This window comes from Bufo gargarizans, chromosome 4, assembly GCF_014858855.1.
Source record: "Bufo gargarizans isolate SCDJY-AF-19 chromosome 4, ASM1485885v1, whole genome shotgun sequence".
Lineage (NCBI taxonomy): Eukaryota > Metazoa > Chordata > Amphibia > Anura > Bufonidae > Bufo > Bufo gargarizans.
The window spans coordinates 112025071-112049740 of record NC_058083.1 but is presented as its reverse complement, the minus strand read 5'-3'; the positions used below and the strand labels follow the sequence as shown (position 1 = coordinate 112049740).

At 45.1% G+C, this 24670-nt stretch overlaps 1 protein-coding gene across 10 annotated transcripts in view; it reads right to left on the bottom strand.

Moving 5' to 3' along the window:
• Positions 1 to 7081: 7081 nt before the first annotated feature.
• The window catches only part of SAP130 (Sin3A associated protein 130), a 40173-nt gene continuing 22584 nt past the window's right edge, over positions 7082 to 24670 (bottom strand). For 8 of the 10 annotated variants that reach the window (XM_044291263.1, XM_044291266.1, XM_044291265.1 and 5 more), the window contains 11 exons: positions 23526 to 23667; positions 21880 to 22001; positions 20219 to 20542; positions 19739 to 19916; positions 19540 to 19644; positions 18347 to 18657; positions 16047 to 16298; positions 14993 to 15118; positions 14676 to 14779; positions 14464 to 14577; positions 7082 to 7819 (listed from right to left, as the gene is read on the bottom strand). In XM_044291263.1, coding sequence (XP_044147198.1) covers positions 7661 to 7819; positions 14464 to 14577; positions 14676 to 14779; positions 14993 to 15118; positions 16047 to 16298; positions 18347 to 18657; positions 19540 to 19644; positions 19739 to 19916; positions 20219 to 20542; positions 21880 to 22001; positions 23526 to 23667 — 1937 coding nt within the window. In that variant the 3' untranslated portion in view covers positions 7082 to 7660. The remainder of the gene's footprint in view (positions 7820 to 14463; positions 14578 to 14675; positions 14780 to 14992; positions 15119 to 16046; positions 16299 to 18346; positions 18658 to 19539; positions 19645 to 19738; positions 19917 to 20218; positions 20543 to 21879; positions 22002 to 23525; positions 23668 to 24670) is intronic. The other 2 variants (XM_044291264.1, XM_044291272.1) reach the window with 1 other exon arrangement.

Genomic DNA, 24670 nt, shown 5'->3' with positions numbered 1-24670 from the left:
TTGCACGTTGCGTGAAAATCGCAGCATGCTCTACTTTATGTGTTTTTCCCGCAACGCAGGCCCCATAGAAGTGAATGGGGCGGCGTGAAAATCGCAAGCAAGTGCGGATGCGGTGTGATTTTCACTCACGGGTGCTAGGAGACGATCGGGATGGGGACAATCATTATTATTTTCCCTTATAACATGGTTATAAGAGAAAATTAATTAATTAATGTTTTGCACTTGCGCAGAAAAATTGTGCATTTTCCCGCGACGCACCCGCATCTTATCCGGCCCAAAAACATGACGCCCGTGTGAAAAAGGCCTAAGCCAACAAGTCCTAAACCAGAAAGGACCAACAGAAAAACATAGCCACAAAAGGGTGGGATCCGTGTCCCCCAATGCATCCTACGAGAAAATGATTTTACGGTGAGTACAAAAATCCAGTTTTCTCTTAAATGCATTGGGGGACACAGCACCATGGGACGTCCTAAAGCAGTCCACAAGGGAGGGCAGAAAAACAGCAATGCAACACAAACTTCTGCTTGCAGAACCCTGCGCCCAAAACTGGCATCAGCAGAGGCCAAGGAGTGGATGTGATAAAATTTGAAAAACGTATGGACAGAGGCTCAAGTGGCGGCCTTGCAGAACTGGGAAGCTGAGGCCTGATGTCTAACCGCCCAAGAAGCCCCGACCGCCCTAGTGGAATGAGCGGTCAATCGAAAGGGAGGAACACGACCCTTGGCAACATAGGCCTCCTTAACTGCCGACCTAAGCCAACGGGATATGGTGGCCTTGTAAGCTTGGAGGCCCTTGCAAAGACCTTCAGGGATCACAAAGAGGAAGTCCGACCGGCGAAAGGGCTCAGTCAACCAAAGATAGAGGCGAAGCGCCCTAGCAACAACCAAACGGTGAAGAGAACGCTCCCTAGGATGAGAGGGGTTAGGAAAAAAGGACAATATCCTCATTAATGTAGAATGAGAACACCACCTTAGGGAGGAAGGAAGGGACTGGACGCAGAACCACCTTATCCTGATGAAACACTAAGAAAGTGGATTTGCAAGAGAGCGCAAGAAGTAATCGCCACAAGAAAGGCGACCTTAAACGAGACAAAGGAAAGAGAAATATCCTGTAAAGGCTCAAAAGGGGAGGCCTGAAGCGCGTCCAGGACAATGTTCAAGTCCCACGGTTCTACAGGAGGACGAAAAGGCGGAACGCGGTGAGCGACCTCCTGCAGAAAGGTTCTCACTCGGCGGCGAGAAGCCAGGGGTTTCTAGGAAAAGAACAGATAGGGCTGAAATCTGACCCTTGAGAGAGGCCAGCTGAAGGCCCTGTCAAAGCCCGCCTGGAGGAAATATAAGACCCTGGGAATAGACAGGTAGAGAGGGTGAAACTGAGCAGCCTCACACCAGGAAAAATAAGTCTTCCAAGCATGATGATAAATTCTGGAAGACTGGGGTTTACGTGCGTGGAGCATAGTCTGCATAACAGACTCCGAGAGACCGCGGGGTCTCATAACCGCGGCCTCAACCGCCACACCGTTAAACGCAGCCGATGTAAATTTGGGTGGAGTAGCGGACCTGGGAAAGGAGGTTGGGACGTAGAGGGAGGCGCCACACCGCGTCTGCAAGTAGGAACAGAAGATTTGTGTACCATGCACGGCGAGGCCAGTCCGGGGCTACCAGAATCGCCAGAACCCTGGGAAGGAGCGGAATGGGAGGAAAGAGGTACACGAGACCGAACTGGGACCAAGAAAGGACCATAGCATCCGAGGCCAGCGCCTGAGGGTCCCGGGACCTCGCGAAGTAGCGTGGGACCATGTGGTTGAGATGCGAGGCGAAAAGGTCCATGTCCGGCGTGCTGCAACGCTGACACAGATGAACAAACACCTCTGGGTGAAGAGACCACTCGCCCGGTTCGGGGTTTTGGCGATAGAGTCCGCCGCCCAATTGTTGACCCCAGGAATATGGACTGCAGAGAGGATCGGAACGAAGGACTCCACCCACTGAAGTATGCGAGATGCCTCTTCCATGACCCTCATGCTTCTGGTGCCCCCTGATGATTCAGGTACGCCACCCCAGTGGAGATGTCAGTCTGGATTCGGACTGGAAGACCGGAGAGAAGGTGTGTCCAATGAGAGAGAGCCAGAAAGATCGCCCTGAGCTCCAGAATATTGATGTGCAGGGTGGATTCCACTGCTGACCACAGGCCCTGAGCAGATAGGGACCCAAAGACAGCTCCCCAACCCATCAGGCTGGCGTCTGTGGCGATCACCTGCCAACGAGGGGGAAGAAAGGACTTGCCCAAAGATAGGGTGCAAGGTAGAAGCCACCAGCACAACTCCTTGCGTACAAGACGGGGAAAACGTACCAGACGGTCGAGGCCCGGCTTGTACTTGTCCCAGCTGGATAGGATCACCAGCTGAAGAGGCCTGGAATGGAATTGCACAAATGGGATTGCCTCGAAGGAGGCAACCATCCGGCCCGAAACCCGCATGCACGTCCGAAGAGGTGGAGGGGACTGCTTGCGAATGCAAACCACTGCATCTCGGAGAGCCACCACTTTGTCCTGGGGAAGGAACACTCGACAGGAACTAGTGTCTAAGGTCATGCCCAAGAAATCCATTCTCTGGCAGGGAACCAAGGAGGACTTGGGATAGTTGACCAACCACCCAAACGGAGACAGGACAGACAGGGTGATACGGAGGCTGGCCAGGTTGTCCTTCAGAGACGGAGCCTTCACCAACAGGTCGTCCAGGTAGGGAATCACTGCCACCCCCTGAGTGCAGAGGAGAGCGATAAGAGGGGCCAGGACCATCGAGAAGACCCTTGGGACAATCGCTAATCAGAAGGGCAGAGCCACAAATTGGAAATGCAGAGAACCCACCGCGAAGCGAAGGAACCGCTGATGGGCCACGGCAATGGGAATATGAAGGTATGCGTCCTGTAGGTCGATGGACGACAAAAAAAAAAAAAAAATCGCCCTCCTCCAGTGAGGCAATCACTGACCTGAGCGACTCCATGCGGAAGTGTTGGGTCCCAACAAGGCGATTAAGCGCTTTTAGATCCAGGATAGGGTGGCGGGAGCAGTCCTTTTTGGGGGACCGTAAAAAGATTTGAATAAAATCCCTGGAAGCGTTCCGACTCGGGGCCATGAACAATCACTCAGAGGGATTGAAGGGACTGAATGGCCAGGAAAAACTATGCTGCCTTTACGGAAGACTTGGGGGGACGAGACATGAAAAGCCGACTCGCAGGAAGAGTGGAAAACTCTATTCTGTAACCGGAGGAAATGATCTCCAGGACCCATGCGTCGTCCACGCTTGCACGCCACGACTGCTGGAAGTCCAGCAAGCCCCCCCCCCATGTGGTAAAGCGCAGTCATGCAGAAGAGGTTTTTGCAGACTGGGGCTTTGAAGGCTTGGGGCCAGAGTGCCAGGCAGATCTGGCCTTGAAGGAAGGCCCCCCCCCCCCCGACTTCTTGTCCGAGTGGGAGGAAGAGTCCCGAAAGGAGCTAAAATTTTTGGACCTTGAAGTCGCCAAGGGAGGGCGACTGCGTTTCTGGGGAAGTAGGGAGCTTTTTCCTCCCGTGGCCTCTCAAATAAGCTCCACCAGGCGCTTCCCAAACAGCTTTTCACCCTGAAAGGGGAAAGAGATCAGCGACTTTTTGGAAGCTACATCTACCGCCCATGGCCGTATGGCGGATGGCCACAGAGTTAGCAGCCGCACTGCTAGATCGGCCAGCCGATTCCAGGGAGACATCACATAGGCATCGGGAAGCCTGGAGAAGCTGAGAAGCAAAAATCAAAACCTCACCTGGAGCAGAATCTGGCAGCAAAACGGATGAGCTGCTTGGCCCAGACCACGCAGGCTTTGGCGACCCAGGAGGAGGCAAAAGCACGCTGAACAGCGGAGCCGGCCGCTATAAAAACGGCCTTAGCCAAGGAATCAATCTTATGGTCACGGATTCTGCACTGAAAGGAAACAGAGCGTCCGAACCCTTAGGCTGGGTTCAGACCTGAGCGTTCTGAAACGAGCGCTCTGTATGCGCGATTGTACGGGCGTTTACAATCGCGCATACAGAGACAGGCGTGCACACATTGTCGCGCGTTCCCGAATATCTATGTGCGGGAACGCGCGACAAACGCCCCAAAAAAAGCTCAAGCACTTGTTTGAGCGTTGGGCGTTTTACAGCGCGATCGTACGCGCTGTAAAACGCCCAGGTGAGAACCATTCCCATAGGGAATCATTGGTTCTTGCCTGTTGAGCGTTTTACAGCGCGTAGGAACGCGCTGTAAAACGCTCAGGTCTGAACCCAGCGTTAGAGATCTGCAGGCGCTTATCAGGCTGACTCCACTCCTTTGCCAGGAGTGTGTCTAGGTCCGGGTGGTTAGGAAAAACCAACACTAAACGCTTGGAACGGCGGAAGGACACAGGATCCTGAGAAGAGGAGGGAGTACCCTCCTGCACATTGAGAGTGTCTCTAACCGCCTTAATGAGGTCCTGCATGGCCGCAGATAAAGTAGAACTCTGCTCTGATACAGAATCGGAGTCAGAGGTGTCCCCAGGAGCGGCAGAAGACGAGACTTCACCTGTCTCAGACTTGTCCAGGGAGTTACCAGAGGACGCGGAGGATGAGCGGGACGCGTCCGAGATCACTCGAGGTCTTTTACGGGACCTGGTGTCAGAGCGGCAGCGAGCCCCTTCAGCAGCATGGTCCCTGTGAGGGGCAGAGACTGCCACAATTTGAGCAGGCAAGCGGTCCAGCGACTGCACCATGGAATGGGACAGGCTGGCAAGGTCACCTATGGCCTGGGACAGTGAGGCGGCCCAATCAGGAGGAACCGCCACCGCAGGGGGTACCAGGGCATCAGTAGGGGGCATGGGAGCAACGCACTGCACGCAAAGAGAGTTAGGTTGCGGGGAAGGAAAAGCTTTACTGCACTTAGAGCAAGCATAGAAAATAGCTACCCCAATAGACACCCGGGCTTTAGGGTCCGTACTAGCAGAGGACATAAATGGCAAAAAAGAAAATAATTGTATAGCCAAAGAGGCTATACTACCAGGCCCCAGGTACTGTGCCCCACGATGCGAAGAAGCAGTGAAAAAAAGAGCAGGAACAGTCTAAATGGCGATCAGGCTTTAGCTGCAAAATGGAGCCTCTTCTCAGCTCGCAGAAGAGACCGTCCCTTGAGAGGAAAAGACCGCGCCTAGCAGTGATACCGTGTTTCCCCGAAAGTAAGCCCTACCCCGAAAATAAGCCCTATCTCAATTATCAGGACGGGCTGTAATATAAGCCCTACCCCGAAAATAAGACCTAGTAAATCTCCTTAAAAACGCTTTGTAAATGTTGCCTAGTGTCTCCGTTTGCTGCTACCGTATATTTAAAAAAAAGAAGTTTTCGCTCACTGCTGTCCCGCCGGAGGTTCTCTTCTCTCCTCCTGGCTGATGTCTGCTGCTGCTTCCCTGTTTCATTGCCGCTGACGTCAGCCGTGGATCTCCTCCCTCCAGAAGCCGTCTTCGGCGCGCTGACGTCAGCGGCAATCTCGGCTCTTCATTTTCCTCCCCTCCTCCCGCTGACGTCTGCGCCCCCCCCCCCCGCCCTTTTTGCACGGAGCTGGCTGACGCACCTCTCTGTACAGGGACCAATCATCACCTCAGAGAAGAGTACCGTACTGTAAACGCTGTTAAACAGGTATTTTTACAGTACCAGAAATACCTAATGATATAAAAAACGAACTCCTGACCTGATAAGGGGGGGGGCTCGGGACACAGAATTTTTACCCTAGATTTTAACAGGTTTTTAAGAAAAGAAAATAAGCCCTACCCTGAAAATAAGCCCTAGTGTGTTTTTTTGGACTAAAATTAATATAAGACCCGGTCTTATTTTCGGGGAAACACGGTAGGAGCAGGCAAGGAGGTCCCTCCCAGTGCGAGGAGCAGTCGGAGCACCCCCTGCAGCAGGACAAAAAAACCTGCATAAAGAGAAAAAGAAAGAAAAAAATAAAACAAAATAGCAGCAAGACCTGCAGGAAAAAAGCAGGTCGTGTCTGCCTCCTAAAGACACTAGAAAAAAAAAATGCATTCAAGAGAAACTACAACTCCCAGCATGCCCGCACAGCCAAAGGTTGTCCGGGCATGCTGGGAGTTGTAGTTTTGCAATAGCTGGAGGCACATTGGTTGGGAAACACTGTTATAAGCCCATTTATTAATATATTAACCCTTGTACAAAGTAAAAGTAAAGCAGTTGTCCATAGCAACCAAATTCCAGCTTTAATTTTTCTCATTACCATCAGCAACTGCGCCGCTGTTATAATTGGTATCGGTAATTGGTATCGGTGAGTACTTAAATAAAGGGATCGATACTCTGTCTGAAAAAAAATGGTATTGGGACATCCCTACTAGTAATGAAAGAAGACAGCAGATAGGAAGTGGGAGTGTGTCAGAGATAGCAGAGATCATGAGCCTGATAGAAGAGTGAAATGCATCTAGTTGTGCAGCCGCAACAAGGAATAATATGGCTGAAAGATACATTAGGGAAGCCCTATAAAAAAATAAAAATAAAAGTTTCTTTCACAGTTATGAGTGTACAAAGAATCACAGCCATTATGCCAACTTTTTTTTTTTATCTCGTGTATGCTTTAAGCATTTTGTTAGAACTCCGAATTGTGCTGTTTCTCTGTTATTCCTCCTTGAAATTTATGAATAAATGACAACAGGGTGTTAACCTTACCATCATGAAAGGGGTGTGTCCCTACAGAGTCTGGCACTTTCAGCAGAAAATGGACTATGCAAGGATTTTTAAGGACACCTCCCTCCAATTTATTCATAAATTTATAATAGTTATAACAGAAATAACAGTGCAGAGTTCTAAGAAAAGCGATTGCGATCCCAGCATTATATTAGATTATAATGAATACAATTAATTACTCAGACATTTCAGTGTAGATGACAAGTCCTAAGAACACACTGTTTGTTTTTCAATAAAGCTACCTCTACTTACCTGTATTTGGAACTTTTTAAAACCAGAATAGTTGGCCTTTTACAGTACTGTCAGAAACACAATGTTTTGCTGAGACGCATTACAAATAAATGCATAATCATTTTGTTCAGCACAGATTTATAGAAATAGAGAAGAAAGCGCAAGCAGTTACATAAAAATGAAATGTAGAGGGTATGTACATACGTGGGGTTTTTCTTTTTTAACACAGACATGAATAATCAGGGCACTCAATCTACAGCAACACAATAACAGACTCTGCAATTCAACATATGGCGCCTTAAAATGAAATCTCTTGCAAAACATGGAGCCACTAATAAGAATCACATTTAAAGTGTGTGCACATAAAGGGAAAACAGCACTATACACAAGCATGTGTCACACACACTAAAAATCAGTTCCAATACACAGCACCAGGTAATAAATGACAGGATTCCTCATGGCAGAGGAAGTATTTTGAGTCCCAAAAATAAAAAAATAAAAAACAAAACAAAAAAAAAGAGCCATCAGTCCTGAAGCAGGCCAAGAATACAGGAATAAAGCGCAAGTAGGTTCATTCCTTTTAAAAAAAAAAATATATATACATTTTAGGTGAATGGTCTGCTGTCACTAGAGCAGCCCAAAATGAACACCTGCAAGTACGCAATGGTCTTGGTGAAACTGGAAGTGATCTGTCCGCTGCTCACACTTTGTCTTTGTGTTTCACTTTTGAAAGCCTGCGTGATGCTCCACTCTTGTTTAGTAATTTTAGGACACGGTCCTTGTGATCAAGTACTTTAAGCATGCAGTCCCGGGATTCTGTAATCTGGTCCATCACTAGTTTACAGCGCTGCATGTTACCCTGCAGAAAGGAGCACAATGACATTCACATCAGTCTAGTGCTTTTAATGACTGATGACAATGGACTGTAACATGCTGAAAATTACATGAAGCAAATATATAAACAGCGACAACAGCAACAGACAAGCCCCGTCTATATACTTTATTAATGCATATGGTTGTCAGGAACATCCTCTATAAGATTATTATAGATGCAGTCCATGATTTTTTATTTTTTTTTCCCATTGTAGCATTGCGCGTTTATGCTAAAGAGTTTGGCTTCATATGTCCATACAGCTATTACCCAGGTGCACTATGGAACATCCAGGTAAACTTGAGATTGGCCCTTCCTTCACAATGCTACCTTTGAAGGAGAAAGAAAACTGCACCAAACCACAAAAACCTCATCCCAACTGTGAAGCATGGTGGAGGAAGCATCATTGTTTGCGGAGGCTTTGTTGCCTCGTGGCCTGGATGTATAGTGATCATTGAGAGAACAATTAATTCTAAGGTCTATCAAAATACTTCACTGAAGAACATAAGGGCAGCAGTCCATGATCTCAAACTTAAGAGACACTGGGTGATGCAACAAGACAATGACCTACATATAAGTAAATCAACAATAAAACTAGAAAAGCTACAATTTCTGGGGAAATTGTTTGAAGTGTTCTTGCCTCCACCAGTAGTCTACAATTGGAGTGGGCAGAGTAACTGGTGTGTGGTTGGAAGTGGCTGGAGTAACTGTGGAAAGGTTGGACTGTGCAGAGTAACTTTATGGAGTGGGCAGAGTAACTGTGTGGAGTGTTCGAGTGAGTAAAGACAGTAAACATTACACTAACCAATGGATTGATCAAATTTAAAAAGTGCACATGGCAAGCTTGATAGAGTGAGAAATGCATTTCAACTTTTATTTATATATATAGCACATTTAATTGCAATGTTGTTGCCCAAAGTGTTTCACAGTTACATTTATAAAAAACATTAGCAGCCGATTTGTGTAGGTGGGCTTGAAAATGAGGAAGTGGTGGCAGTTTAGAAATTATGTCCTGATTTTTCAGCTCACACTCTAGCTTTAAACATTCCGCCATTCATTCCTTTGGGACCAATTTCGCCACAAAAACGACAATATTTCTTGAACCATTCGGCATATTACTGTCTATGTAGTGTAAAAACTGTGGGAGGAGTTAGGGTGGTAAATTTGGCTATAATAAGAATATATATGTGAGATAACAGCAAGTGGTCTTGCCATGCAGGAACACTTAAAGGGATTCTGTCACCAGTTTTTGACCCCCACATTCAAAAATATGGTTATGTGCATGGAGCCCTTGTGATTCCTAATGTGGTCTTATAAGCTAAATCTGTAGGCTCATTTAGTGTAAAAAACGTTTTATCTAACCTGTCATTCATCAGATTAAGGTGCCCAGGAGGATGCTCATGTCTCCAAGATGCCGCCCGCCGCCGCCGTTCGTGCCCAGCTCCTCCTTTGCTGTCATCAGCGATGTGCCCAGCTCCTTCTTTGCTTTCATCAGCGATGTGCCCAGCTCCTCCTTTGCTGTCATCAGCGCCGCCTGAGAATACTTTGCAACGCCTCCGGCTCTCCCTCACTCCCCCCTCCTTCTTCTCTAAGATCCCGCGCGTGCGCCAGCGTTCAGGTCATCGAGAGGTTGAGCGAAGTGCCAGCGCATGCGCACTTCGCTCAATGAAGCTGAACGGAGATGTCCGCACGGGCGCATCAGGCACAGGCCTGTGCGCACGCGCGGGATCTTAGAGAAGAAGGAGGGGGGAGTGAGGGAGAGCCGGAGGCGTTGCAAAGTATTCTCAGGCGGCGCTGATGACCGCAAAGGAGGAGCTGGGCACATCGCTGATGACGGCAAAGGAGGAGCTGGGCGCGAACGGCGGCGGCATCTTGGAGACATGAGCATCCTCCTGGGGACCTTAATCTGATGAATGACAGGTTAGATAAAACGTTTTTTACACTAAATGAGCCTACAGATTTAGCTTATAAGACCACATTAGGAATCACAAGGGCTCCATGCACATAACCATATTTTTGAATGTGGGGGTCAAAAACTGGTGACAGAATCCCTTTAAATAGCTGAAAAATATTTGTGTTTTTAAATAGCCAAGTCAGGGTACTGACCTTAACCCTTCTGAGATGCCCTGAAAAAGGGCTGTGCGCACAAGGTATTCTAAATATATTAACTGCAGGGAGGAATAGTCCAAAATTCCACCTCAACTTTAGGTTAAAGGGAGTCTTTCACCTAAAATGACCATTATACACCACAAACATGATGATATCCATTACATTCCCCATATTATAATCTTACCTTTCATATTGCTGTCCGTCGCCTATTCTCTCCTAAAAACGCTTTTATTCCATATGCTAAATAGGTTCTGAAGGTGCCCAGGGGTGGCGTTTATGCGGCCGGTGCCCAGGCTCCACGGCGCTGTTCAAATCAAACCCCTCCCCTTTCACCCCTCTGGCCCGCCCTCGGTTCTTCAGATACCATCCTCCAGTCAATGACAAATCCGGCGCCGGCGCCTGCGCACTCCATTACTCACTAGGGCAGAGGCAGCAGAGCATTTAATGCGCATGCGCCGGCCCGTACATCCCGATCTAGCCGGCGGAAGTAAACTGCCAAAATATCGGGATGTACGGGCCGGCGCATGCGCATTAAACGCTCTGCTGCCTCTGCCCTAGTGAGTAATGGAGTGCGCAGGCGCAGGCGCCGGATTTGTCATTGACTTGGAGGATGGTATCTGAAGAACCGAGGGCGGGCCAGAGGGGTGAAAGGGGAGGGGTTTGATTTGAACAGCGCCGTGGAGCCTGGGCACCGGCCGCATAAACGCCGCCCCTGGGCACCTTCAGAACCTGATTAGCATATGGAATAAAAGTGTTTTTAAGAGCGAATAGGCGACAGGACAGCAATATGAAAGGTAAGATTATAATATGGGGAATGTAATGGATATCATCATGTTTGTGGTGTATAATGGTCATTTTAGGTGAAAGACTCCCTTTAATCTTATTTGCAGATATACATTTTTGCGAAGCAATTACTGATGAAGTGGGATCTGCAGATCACAGGTTTATAAATGGAAGGGTTCACTTTTTCTCTCTACACTGTGGATGTTTACTCTGTCAACTCAATAAAAGAACAGCACAACTGTGTGTGGCAAGTTTAGTTAGATTGTGTCAGTCTTTAATTGGTACTTTGATAACAATCAGACCCCATTTAAAAAAAAATAAAGTAATCAATGCAGAAATCTAGGTAATCCCAAAGGGTTCACTTACTATTTCTTTCAACTGTCAGTCCCCTGCTGCTTCAGCGACTCCCATCAGTCTGTGTTTACTTTGCTGCAGCAATCACCTGCCATACATCTACAGCATAGTAGTTGTGAACCATCACAGCTTTAGTGTTGAAGCTGTAGGGAATTTAACCACCTAAGGCTACTTTCACACTTGCGTTTGATCGGATCCGTTCTGAACGGATCCGATCATATTAATGCAGACGGAGGCTCCGTTCAGTACGGATCCTTCTGCATTAATAACTTAGAAAAATTTCTAAGTGCGAAAGTAGCCTGAGCGGATCCGTTCAGACTTTCAATGTAAAGTCAATGGGGGAAGGATCCGCTTGAAGATTGAGCCATATGGTGACATCTTCAAGCGGATCCGTTCCCATTGACTTACATTGTAAGTCTGGACGGATCCGCACGCCTCCGCATGGCCAGGCGGACAGCTGAACGCTGCAAGCAGCGTTCAGCTGTCCGCCTGTCCGTGCGGAGGCGAGCGGAGCGTTCAGCTGAACACCGCCAGACTGATGCAGTCTGAGCGGATCAGCATCCATTCAGACTGCATCAGGGCTGGACGGAAGCGTTCTGCTCCGCTCGTGAGCTCCTTCAAACGGAGCTCACGAGCGGACAGCAGAACGCTAGTGTGAAAGTAGCCTTACTGTTTTGCCCCAGTCCAGCTCCAGCAGTGGGAAAAGTAGCTAACTGGAGGGGGACGCCTGCTTTAGATGCTGCTATCTCCTGAATGGTAGCAGCTAGAAACATGCAACTGATCTTGTTTGAAAGCTGACAATAAGGGAATGACAGCAATATGTTCAGTACAGGGGAAGATATCACTGATAGAAATCAGGATGCTGTAAATGCAGCTGAAAGTGAATTTTACCTGCGATTATTCCCGACTTGACTTCTAACAGCGATTTCTTTGTTGCTTGTCATTTTGGTATTGTATGAAAGCCTGGACTGTCACCTTTCAAACAAGACCAGTTGCATGTTTTTAGCTGCTACCATTCAGTAGATAGCAACATCTAAAGCAGCCCTCCCCCTCCAGTTAGCTACTTCTACCACTGCCCGAGCTGGACTCGGGCAAAACAGTTAGGGGGTTGAAGGGGTTTTCTGAGTTTCATATATTGAAGGCCTATCCACAGGACTATGAATAAGTGCAGCATCAGAGCTTTGGACGACTCCGGGCAGCCCAGCTGATCAGCTGTTTGAACAGGCCGCAGCGCTCCAGTGAGTGCTGCATTTTCTTAGGCCAGTGATGTCACGTTGATTGGTCACATGGCCTAGCTCCAGCACACAGTCCTATAGAAGTGAATGGGCCTGAGCAGCAATACCATAGTGCGATTATGGAGACACCACATTTATAGGTTTGTTATGATTTACTACTTACTATAATTAAAAGGGGCTTTTTTTTTTTAAAAGGAAATCAAACAAATTTATGGTGTTCTCTGTGTGGGTTAAAGTACAATGGGATAATTTGACAGACTGAGTGATTACAGATGTGGCAAGCAGAATAATTTTAATATATGTTTAGCTGTGTGAGTTTTTACATGTAAATTTTTCTACATATATTTTTTCTAAATCTTTATTTAAAGTGGTTTTCACATTTTTTTAGTTCACTTGGGGGACCTGTACCTGCCAAAGACAGGATTCAATAGCCACTGGAACATGGCAGGCCTGGGGACCATCAGAAGGCAGGCCTGGGGACCATTAGCCATCTAACCTAATCAGGTACCGTGATTTCTATTGACCACAGCATCTGAGGGAGTTAAATTGTTGTCTCTGATACCGGCAGTGAGAGAACCGGTTGCCAGCTGCATTATTTAGCTGACACCTGCAAACAATGACCACAATGTACAATTATAGGCCCCGGGTTGTTAACTATCTGTGCTCAGTGACACAATGTTATGTCAGTGGGAAAAGGTTAAGCCAATGCAAACAGTTATGTCAAGGCTGCCTGATAAAACTACATTTCCCCTGCTACATTTCACCAATATTACCATCCAATAGCCAGGGAGTAACTCAAGCGTACTACCTTTCTTATCCCAAACTCTAGTGACTTCTTTATCTCTATAGGCGACCATGGTGGTCTCCAAGAGTGTGGAGGTCCAATGCGGTGACCTCTGGCTACAGGGCCTGTAGATAGGCAGCCATCTAATCTCATTTGGACGATGTTAGCAATCCAAGATTTTAGAAAGATTTATTAGAAAGTCTAAAACACTCCCTGATGATTAGTTACAATAAAACTTCGATTTTTAACAGTTCCCCTTTAGGCCTCAAAAGGAAAAAATGACTTTGCTACTAATTTCTTTTTTAAACTAGAGTAAAAACATGCATATAGAGTTTCATCGGGTATCGAATTATCAAAACTTTTGTACCGGTATCGATTCGATACCGGGATTTGACATTAACCGCTACTGCGCAGCCTAGTATCAAAGAACATGGCGCACGCTGAGAGCAGCGCTCTCCATGTTCTCCTCAGCAGCACAGGGGAGGAGGAGTCACTCCCCCCTGTGCCGCTGCTGCCAATAAGAAGAGAGAGGGGAGGGGCTGTGGCCACTGCACCACCAATGAATATAAGTAACCTTCTAATACAAATACAGAAGGCGGGTGCTGGCGGTAGAATCACATAGCTGGCTCCTGACCTCTATGACAGGGCGCTGCGATCCGTGGCAGTTAACCCCTCGGGTGCCACAGCTGAGGGGTTAACTGTCGCTGATCGCAGCGCCCTGTCATAGAGGTCAGGAGCCAGCTATGTGATTCTGCCACCTTCTGTATTTGTATTAAAAGGTTACTTATCTTCATTGGTGGCGTGGCGTGGCGCAGTGCACCCCCCCCCCCCCCCCCCCCCCCCAGTGCTGTGTGCACAGGGCAGCAGGGAGAGTGTAAAGTCCTATTCACCCTTAGGGTGAATAGGACAAGAGATTAATAACTATTTGCCCCCTTAGGGGCTAGAACCTGGGGTCTTTTAAATAAAAAGTAAAAAACTAAGAAATAAACACCAAAATATTAAGTTTAAATCACCCCCATTCCCAGGTTTACATAAAAAAAAAATATATAAACAATAAACATATTACATATCGCCACGCCCCAAAAAGTGTGCATTATGCGGTGAACGCCGTAACAGAAAAATAAATAAATAAACCTGCGCGATTCACCTTGTCCCCCCCCAAAAAATAGGATCGGACTGTTCGATTACGGGCCGGGCGTTCAAAAAAGCAGCGTTCATTTCGCATTTTATGGGTGTTTTATTTTTTTTGCGTGGTATCGAATGGTATTGAATATTGCAATACTTTTTATGGTATCGAAATCTAAAATCAAAATTTTGGTATCGAGACAACCCTACATGCATATACTTTACATAAAAAAGTAAGATACCTGTATAAGTTCGTTGATCCTGTGCAAATCATCATCTGTGGCAGTTTTCTTTTTCGGAATAAGACCTTCTTGTAGCACAGTTAAGCGATCAAACACATCTTGCTCTAGTTTAGTCTGAAAAATCCATGTATATATAAAGGTCAGTGTTCTAATTGAAAAAGTATAAGAAAATAAAAAGAACATGACAAGTCTTTAAAGACCACAAAGCTTACTAATTGGAGAAGCTGAGCGGCACAGAGATGAGTCTTCCAGCCTTGTACACGACAAGCAATCCCCTTCTGGTTGGCAATCTCCTGTAACGTCAACTTCTTCTCTTCTGCAAGGAAACAACCCAGAAACACAACAGTTGATGAAAAATTGGTGCTTTCTGCTTCTTGAATAGCAAATTGACCTAGATGATAAATCCAACTGGACATTTGGAGCCTAAATCTCAAGACGTAAAGTTCTGTTTTACAGAATGACCTCTTTATTAAAATATCGGCAGTCTTTAATATGATCATGGCATTCTGCACATTTTCCAGTTACTTGCCTTTGACCCGTACATCACTGTAACGCTGAAAATGATGATAGGCAGCTTTCCAAGGATTACGGTAGTGACGGAGAAGAGTAATGGGGGGCCGAGGTTTAACTGGGACATAACGTACACCTTCTTCATCTGAAAACAAAAGAAATGTAACAGCTAGCTTAGATGACTGCTGAACCTTAAAGGGCTTCTGTCACCCCACTAAAGTGTTTTTTTTTTTTGGGCTGGTGAAATTAGTTATATTGCGATATATCACAATATAATTGTGTCACTTACTTTGTTCCAGCAGTTTCTTCAAAAAACGAAGTTTTATCATATGTAAATTAGGTCTCTAACAGCAAGTAGGGCGGCTACTTGCTGCTGCAGAAATCCGCCCTCTCGCCGTGTTGATTGACAGGGCCAGCCGGGATCTCCTCCTCCGGCCAGCCCTGTCGGCATTTCAAAAATCGCGCGCCTCTGTGGGTTCGGCGCAGGCGCTCTGAGATGAGGAGGCTCGTCTCCTCAGAACTCCCTCAGTGCGCCTGCGCCGATGACATCACCGAAATAGAAGACGTCATCGGCGCAGGCGCACTGAGGGAGTGCTGAGGAGACGAGCCTCCTCATCTCAGAGCGCCTGCGCCGAACCCACAGAGGCGCGCGATTTTTGAAATGCCGACAGGGCTGGCCGGAGGAGGAGATCCCGGCTGGCCCTGTCAATCAACACGGCGAGAGGGCGGATTTCTGCAGCAGCTAGCAGCAAGTAGCCGCCCTACTTGCTGTTAGAGACCTAATTTACATATGATAAAACTTCGTTTTTTGAAGAAACTGCTGGAACAAAGTAAGTGACACAATTATATTGTGATATATCGCAATATAACTAATTTCACCAGCCCAAAAAAAAAAAAATCACTTTAGTGGGGTGACAGAAGCCCTTTAACTTGTGTTCAAGCACATTTTGAAAAATCCAATTCAAAGAATAGAGCCTGATAACTTATTCTCTGCATCCAAGATTTGTGTAGCAATGTAAACAAGAGAAACCAGGACATTAATTAAATAAATAAATAAAAAAGACATGCAATACCTATATACTCCTTAGGTGGGGACTTTCGTTTCTCTGGGCGAGATGTGAGCGGTTTTACAGAGTGACATTTCTCCTCATCTGTACTATTGGTCTCCATCATATCACCTTCCTCTGTAGATATAATATGCTGCTGTTTGCGAGGCTTTTTACGAGGTGAAGCTCCTGGTGGCAATTCACCAGCAGTAACAGAGATGTTATTGGCTAACAAAGCAAGTGGGGAAGAGATAGATCCAGACGTCAGTGGAGGCACTGCTGGTAAAACAAAGCACAAAAGTAGAATAAGAGTATTGTAAACATTTCTACATACTAAATAAAGCACAACACAAACTTTCACATTAAAGGAGTTCTCCCGGTCAGTGATAGCGATGACCCTCAGGATAGCCTGACACTCCACTCCACACCACCCCCCCACTGATCAGCTGTTACCGGCACCTGAAGCAGCACTCTTAATAGAGCCAGAAGCACAGCTCCAGTCAAAGTGTAGAGGCTGGGCCAGGCAACTGCAGCTCCTATTCACTGTGTGGGACCACCACCGATCTGATTATTTATGACCTATCCTAAAGATAGGTCTTCAATAGCAATAACCCAGAAAATCCCTAAAAAGTGCTAAGAAAGTTCAGGCTGTCACCAGGCCATTACAGGTGACAGTGTCCTCATTGTCTCCACAAAATTAGGGGTCATCTGTTCTGCTTGTTTCTCGTGACTATAGACATTAAACTCTGTCTACCTGCAGCCACCACTAGGCAGGATCACTGCATGCAGACTTGTACAGCTAGTATTTTTAATGTGCAAGTACCTATAAAAAAAACTGCCATTTATAAGTTAAAAACAAGTACAGTATAGGTGCAGGGACAAGGGACAGCAACCAGAGGGGAACACAATGGAAACAGTTAATATCTTTCCACAGAAAATAGGAAACAAAGATAAAGTGCGAGTGCAATAAGTGGCAATGACTAGATATATGCAGGACAGGAAGGTTCGCGCCATTCCTTAGGAGACACTTTATGAGTAACCGATTCCTCTCCTGCATATATCTAGTCATTGCCACTTATTGCACTTTCTTTGTTTCCTATTTTCTATAAAAAGATATGAACTGTTTCCATTGCGTTCCCTTCTGGTTGATGTCGCCTTTTCCCTGCACCTAAACATGTTTTTAACTTATGAATTTATCAATAAAATTTATATTGATTCTAAGCGGTCTGGCAATTTATTATAGGTACTTATACTATGCTTTTGCCATAGGTTTACACTAATTTGAGTAACACATGTATAGTTAGCATGAATTTTTTTAAAATAAGCTGAGTTTCTTTTGGTTTTTAATTTTTAATGTTTGAAGGGAAGGAAGCAGCAGAAAATGGAGCAGAGACCCCCTAGAAAGATAGATTAATACATTTATCAGCAGAGATGTTCAGACATATTTAGCTCAAATAAAATGAAGTCATAAGTACAGAAGTATGCCATATACTGTGCATTTTAAAGGGGTTGTCAGGGATTCTGATATTGATGACCTATCCTCAGAATAGGTCATCAACAGTCTTGAGCGACTAGAGCTTCAGTTCATCGATCCAAAGTTGATTCAGTCAAACACTTCTTTCTCCGTACAGCATTAAAATGTATTGGGTCTGTGGAGCCAAACTTAATTTCTCCCAAAGTTCCGCGAGACTTTGGCGAATTAATTCGGTATTCATTTCTGCATCTTTAATAACATTTAATATTAGGAATCCAAAGTCGGGGTTTGGTACCAGCTGGTACCTGTCCATCAACAGTTTTATGAGGCTGCAGCACTCTGGTGAGCTCTGCTTCCTCCTCCTAGGCCAGTGACGTCACATTAATTGGTCATGAATGGGGCTGAGCTGCAATACCAAGCGGAGGCCTGGACCTGACCATATGACTAATTATACATGCACATGAATCAGTGTGGTGTGACAAAATAGCCCACTGACCTGTTGGAAGGTAGAACTTGGTATCCACACCAGAGAATTGTGGAGAATTTACAGTAACTGGGCCATGAATATTAATGAGGTTTACCCTACCAATAATTGACATTGGATATTTAGTTCAGGCATTTATTTTAGCCTGAAAACTTTTCTAGTAAGGAAGTAATATAAAGTTGCAGAATCTCATGGAAACTGTAATACCCACATACCAAACTGAGGATACACATTGCAAAGCTCACAGACAATCTCACAACTGCCCGGTGAGGATGCAACGGCATCAGCACAAAATTCATGTCAGTTCTACTGCAGCTCAACAATACAAAATGGGTCACTTTTTAACTTATTAAAAAGAAAACTGCATACCTGAAACTGGCCTTGCTATGTCCATTGGCTCCACTTCTTCCTTCACTTTGGCCTCTTGTACAGCTGTTCCAGAAGGTGCACTGCTCAGGAGAGGTGGAGGTGCTGACAAGGTAGGAACAGCAGCTGGAGGGACATGAATGCTGCTGGGGAGCGGTCCAGGCACAGGCTGAGAGGGAGGGCTGGGTACAGCAGCTGCAGGATGATGAGAAGAAGGGAGGGATGCAGCTGCACTCGGCTGCTCACCACCTGTGCCTGGATCCCCAGTCACTCCTGGTGCCACAGAGATGTGAAGTTCAGCTTTAGGTTTAGCACTGCATGATAAGAAAATGCAAGTATACATTTGGTGAAACATAAAACTTACCGATCAGTGACAGAGAAAATTTTGTAAAGGGAAACAAAACTAATGGAGCATTAAATGTACAGAATTTCCTAGAGGGCAGCAGATTACTGCTCGGGATAGGGATGCAAATCAATGGATTGAATTCTCAGAAGGGCACAAGGAAAGGGACTTAAAGACAATCTGCCATAAAACCGGACACATACTTCTTTCTAAACAGCACTGTCAGATTATTAATTTAATGACATAGAAGCTCCAGCCATTGTCCCTGAAGACAGAGCGCCCGTGTTTCTATGGAAGATAAAGACAAACATGAAGGGAGGGAAGACCACCTCCAATGTTTAAGGAGACTTCTGGTTTTTGCATGCAAGGGTTTCAGTAGGTATAGACTCTCCTTATATACACAGGCTCATCAACTAAAAAAACAAACAAAAAAAAAACAAAAAAACAAAAAAAACACCCAGATAGAAATACTGGATTGCTGCAAAACATGTCATGCAGTTGTGCATGTCTCAGGCAGATATGCAAAAGATTACAGGTGTGGTCTGATTGCGCACAGGAGGGCGTATAAGTGCTTCCCCCGATGCACTATAAAAAAGCTCTCATAGGCTACTTTTGGGTAGTGTACCTCTTGGCGAGTGATCAATAACTGCATAATGGAAGCAGTCACTAATATTCGTTATATAAACCGCACAGCCATTTATCCCCCCCCCCCCCCCCACTTTTTTTTGGGGGGGGGGGGGGGGTTTAGTGTCTTATAAAGAGAAAAATACTATATATACATACACACACACACACACACACTAATTGGCTTCCAATAAGAATTACATTGAATAAAATGTTCTACTAAAATTACCCAGCAGGTCGAGGAGAAGCAGAGGTGCTGCGCAGAGCACTGTCATGGCGAGGGCTCACAGCATCTCCTGGATGAGGAGGAATAAGGCTTTTTCGAACAGACAACCTAAGAGGGAAAAAAAGGCAAGTGGCAATTGCAAAAAACACATAATAATATGACCTTATCTTGTGGAGGTTGATAGATATTTATTAACACTTACCCATCAGTGGTAGGCTTCTTGCGCAATATGCTAGGCCGTGGAGAGGAGCCCTGGGCTGGGGAACTACCAATACCTGGACTTTGATTGTGACCCTGCATGACTGTAGCACTTGCTGCTGCTGTAGTAAAAGCACTATTTAGGGGATTGGCAACTATTGTAGCCCCTTCTGCAAGTACGACTGCAATGACAAAAAAAAAAAAAAAAAGGGGGGGTGTAAGGTTATAGAAAGCAAAGTTTCAACCTTTCTATAAGACACATTCATCTATGGAAAACATTATATTCTGCCTCATGTTTCTATGCCACTCAGATCAAGCTCTCATCAATATGCATATGCCAAAGGCTATGTAATTCAAAGATATACAAGTAATGTGTATTTCCAATAACAATTAAAATACAAGCACATACATTGAAATCAGTAAACTGTTCAACACGAGAAAATACATTTAATCAAATGTAATCTGTCATTAGAAGACACAATACCAGAAGGCTTTGGGTCACTTGATGCTTGTTGGGCATTAACTGAAGATGTCTGGACACCCTGAGTAGTGATAGATCCTGCTGGATGCATTCCTTGGTTGCTGATGGGAGGGGGAGGGATACCCTGGGTAGCAATTGGAGTAGCTTGAATGCCTTGTGTACTGAAAGGTGTAGGCTGCATCCCTTGTGAACTGACTGGTGCTGGTTGAATTCCTTGTATGTGACGTGTGTGTGACGTGTCAACATTTATCAGCTGCATGGGGTTCAAATGGACTGTGGAAGCCACTGACTGGGCTGTGATGGCAGAATTTGGAGCTTGAGCTGAAACTAAAATGATATGCAAATATTATTTTTCAAATAATTATCAAACATTATATATTATCATAATATTATTATGATTAATGTCTCACTAGCAATTTATTAAAAATATATCCTCATTTCCATGGAATAAGAGTATCCCTTTAAAATAGAATCTGTTATCATAGAGGCATATCGAAGGTTTTTATCAGTGAGGGTCAGAGTGCGGAGACAAATCTCAGCACTCAGACCCCACTGATTAGGATTAAAACCTTTGATATGTTGCTACGACATATGAAAAGTTTTTTCAAGTACAGGGACACTTTAACACTGGACTTATTAGTAACTGCTGAAGGTGTATTCCCAGGTAAGACATTTATAGCCACAAACACAAAAAAACAAACAAAAGCAAAGCGCACAATCTGCTCACTAGTAACTATTAACTCAAGAGAACAGACCACTGTCCAAATGTTCATAGTAACTTATGGCATCGTCATCCAAAATGACAACCTTCAAAGACCAGGCATAAACAACAACAAGGAGTTCAGAAAACACCCATCTGAAACCTTTAATGTATGAAAATCATTAAAGTTTTTTTTTTAGGAGTACAATATTGATACTCAATTTTAGTAGGGGTGCCAGGAGTCATACCCCCACTATCAGATGTTTGCAGAGACTGCAGCGCTCTAGTGAGCTCTACTGTCTCTTCCTAGACAAGCAATGTCATGTTCATTGGTCACACAGCCTATGTGTAGCTCAGTGCCATTCAAGTAATTGGGCAGGGCTGCAATACCAAGTACAGCCACTAAACAACGTAGGGCACTATGCTTCATGTGCGGTGAGAAGGTTGCAGTGCTCTTCTTCGAACAGCTGATTGGCAGGGGTCTGACCCACAACAATCTGATGCTGATGATCTCTTGTGAGGATAGGTCATTAGTATTGTACCCCTGGAAAATGGCTTTAAAGGGGATTTTCAGTACTTGTATACTTATGGCCTATCCTCATAATAAGTGATTAGTAACAGATCGGTGGGGGTCCAACACCTGGCACCCCCAACAATCAGCTGTTTTGGGCAGCCCCTCGAGTTGGAAACTATATTGTGAACTGAGCCAGATGCACAAGGTTCCATCCACAGACCCCCACAGATTTGATATTGATGACCTATCCAAAAGATGGGCCATCAATATCTAAGTACCGTAAAACTAATTTAAACCTAAAAATATAAATAAGCTTGCAACAGAAGTTTTCCAACCAAAGGCATTTACACAATTTTCCCATAGATGTATTTAGTTGGACTAATAGGAATCCAACAGGAACTTTCATGTCCTAATTCCTAAAAGGGGAAGAAATGTTTTTCTCTTACTGACCTGGGTATTGACGAATAGTGGATACCGAACTGGTTATAGGTGTGTAGGTATGAGCAGCCAACGGGTAGCCAGTTTGAGGATATGTGGGTAGAAAATACTGTAACTGCACAGGTACAGGTGGTCTGTGAAAGTGGAGAGATAATGAGTATTTGTAAAATATTTTCATACACAAATTTTAACCAAACCTCTAAATTACAATACAATAAGATCCATTTGTATTACAGGACATTTAGGCAGAAGTACTGATGGAAGTCGTTTTTTAAAGGGGCTTTCCAAAATTTTGATACTGATGACCTATCCTCAGGATAGGTCATTAGTACGAAAATCTCAGAAAACCCATTTAAAACAAAATAGGGTTAATTACAAACATTCCTAGTTCAGACAGCATGCACAAAGTCACACTACAGATTGTGTTACAGTGCTCACAGCCAGCTATACACTCCCACCAATGGAGTTACAATACCTCTACGGTTTTTTAAGCACTGAAAACTGCATGTTATGAGTAGATGCTCCAGAATTGTTATTGCATGGGGAATGCAAGTAGTATGAAACAAGCAGTGTATAATGCGATGGAAAAATTAATGAAGCCAGCAAAGGAGCCAATATGGACAATCACAATATATTATTATTAAGTGTCTTTTATTAAAAGGGTATTCCCATTACAATGGGAACATATTGCTAGGATACGCCCCCATTGTCTGATAGGTGCGGATCCCACTTCTGGGATCCGCATGCGCAGCCGCCCTACATTCATTTCTATGGGGCTGCTGAAAATAGCCGAGTGCTGACTGGTGCGCCCCCATTCACTTATTTGGGGATAGCGCTGGGTGGTGCCTGAACCCCGTTAAACCCAGGGTCCTCCAGCTACCGCTCTCCCCGCTCCGTTCTTGGTGTAGGTGCGGATCCCAGAGGTGGGACCCGCACCTATCAAACAATGGGCACATCTCCTAGCGACATGCCCCCATTGTCTGCGATGGGAATATCCCTTTAACTTTCTGTACATGATAAATGACACTTGCTGAAGTGAGACAGCCCCTTTAAGAAGGCACAGAGTTGTTGTTTTTTGTCAGATTCCAAGAGACTCAATCAGAATTTGCATTACGGAGACAGACAGACAGAAATTCTCCCCTCTAAGTACTAAGACGCCATATTGTGGAATATAAAAAGCACAAAAGGCGTCATATTGTGGCAAATAGAGCACGTCGATGGAAACAAACTCAACTTGCTAGCAGATGGCATACAGCAAACAAGAATTGCTGATTAGAAAAAAGTAGCACAGATACATAACGCTATTATATTAAATGAAAGCAAAACCTTCTCGAAATCCACCTCTGACACAGGCTCAAACCTACTTGTGAACAGAGCGTTATTCGATAGTCGTTGGATACAGAGGCATCATTTCCTTTAAGAGAGTAATTCTAACGGAGACATCATAACTGATTGCCCTATGCAGCTAACTAATCAACTGAAATTAATTCAGGACTTGCTGTCATGTCCTGTACACTGCAAGGCTCTGTTCACATCTGCACACTGGTTCCTGTTGCTTACCAGAGAGAATGCCATTTGCACTGCTTTAGCAAACAGCCAATGCAAAAACATAATTATAGTACATTTGCTGCACATGAAAATACGAGGCTATAACGTACCTATTTTCACTCCGTGCCTCCATGGCCATGGGATTGGGAGAGGATCTGTGACCGGGAATAGGGATAAGATTGCTTCTCTCAGGCCCATACTCTGATTGTATTCGAGGTGAAGTGTGGGAGATTTGCTGTGGAACAACCTTAGCTAAAAGATAAAATAAGTCAATTTAACTAAATGAAAGCAGAAGTGTCATAGGGCGATAAGCACAGGTATGCAATAAAACAGACCAGATAAAATCAGGCCATTTTCAGGAATCTGCCTTTCTTTTGACTACGCTTTGACAGTAGATCATTTTTTTCTCAGTTGGTTCTGTGTGCTCAAAATAGCCATTAACGGGGGTTGACCACTTTAAAATTTCTTGTCCAAAGGTGCTGGAAACAGTACAATAAGCCGCTTACTAATATACAGCTCCTACCGTCATGTTGTACAGTCCACTCCCCTATCTGCACTGGGCTCCAGTGCTCAACATGGCAGTTGACGAAGTGGCACATGACCAGACCCATCCATCAGCTGTCTTCACTGAATAACACGACATTATGCGTACTAGGCTCCCATGGCGTATGCAGTATTCTTCAGTGGAGGCTGCTGATGGATAGGCCTGGTCACCTGCTCCTCCATCAGTGGCCACATTGAGGAGAGGAGCACAGAGCACAGGGATGCAGACTGTACTTAAAAAGGAGGTGGCAGTGGTCAGTGGGGGATATCGGCTGTGAACCTGTAATAACTATATACTGGTAAGTCTATGTACCCGTTTCCAGCACATCTGGAAAATAAATGTTAACACATTAAGGATACAGTGATTCTCAATTTTATTTTTTTACTCCTTGCCTTCCAGGAGCCAAACTTTTTTAATTTTTCTGTTCACATGGCCATATAAGGTCTTGTTTTTTGCTGGGCAAGTTGTACTTTCTAATGGCACCATTTTACATTGAATATGATGTAGTAGGAAGCTGGAAAATAATTCCAGAATAAGTGAAATTGGAAACACACACAATTCCTCCACAGTTTTATGGATTTATGAGGTCATTCATCAAACTGGTGTATAGTAGAACTGGCTTAATTGCTCATAGCAACCAGATTCCACCTTTCATTCCGGACATCTTTGGAAAAGAAAAGGAGGAATCTGATTGGTTGCTATGGGCAACTA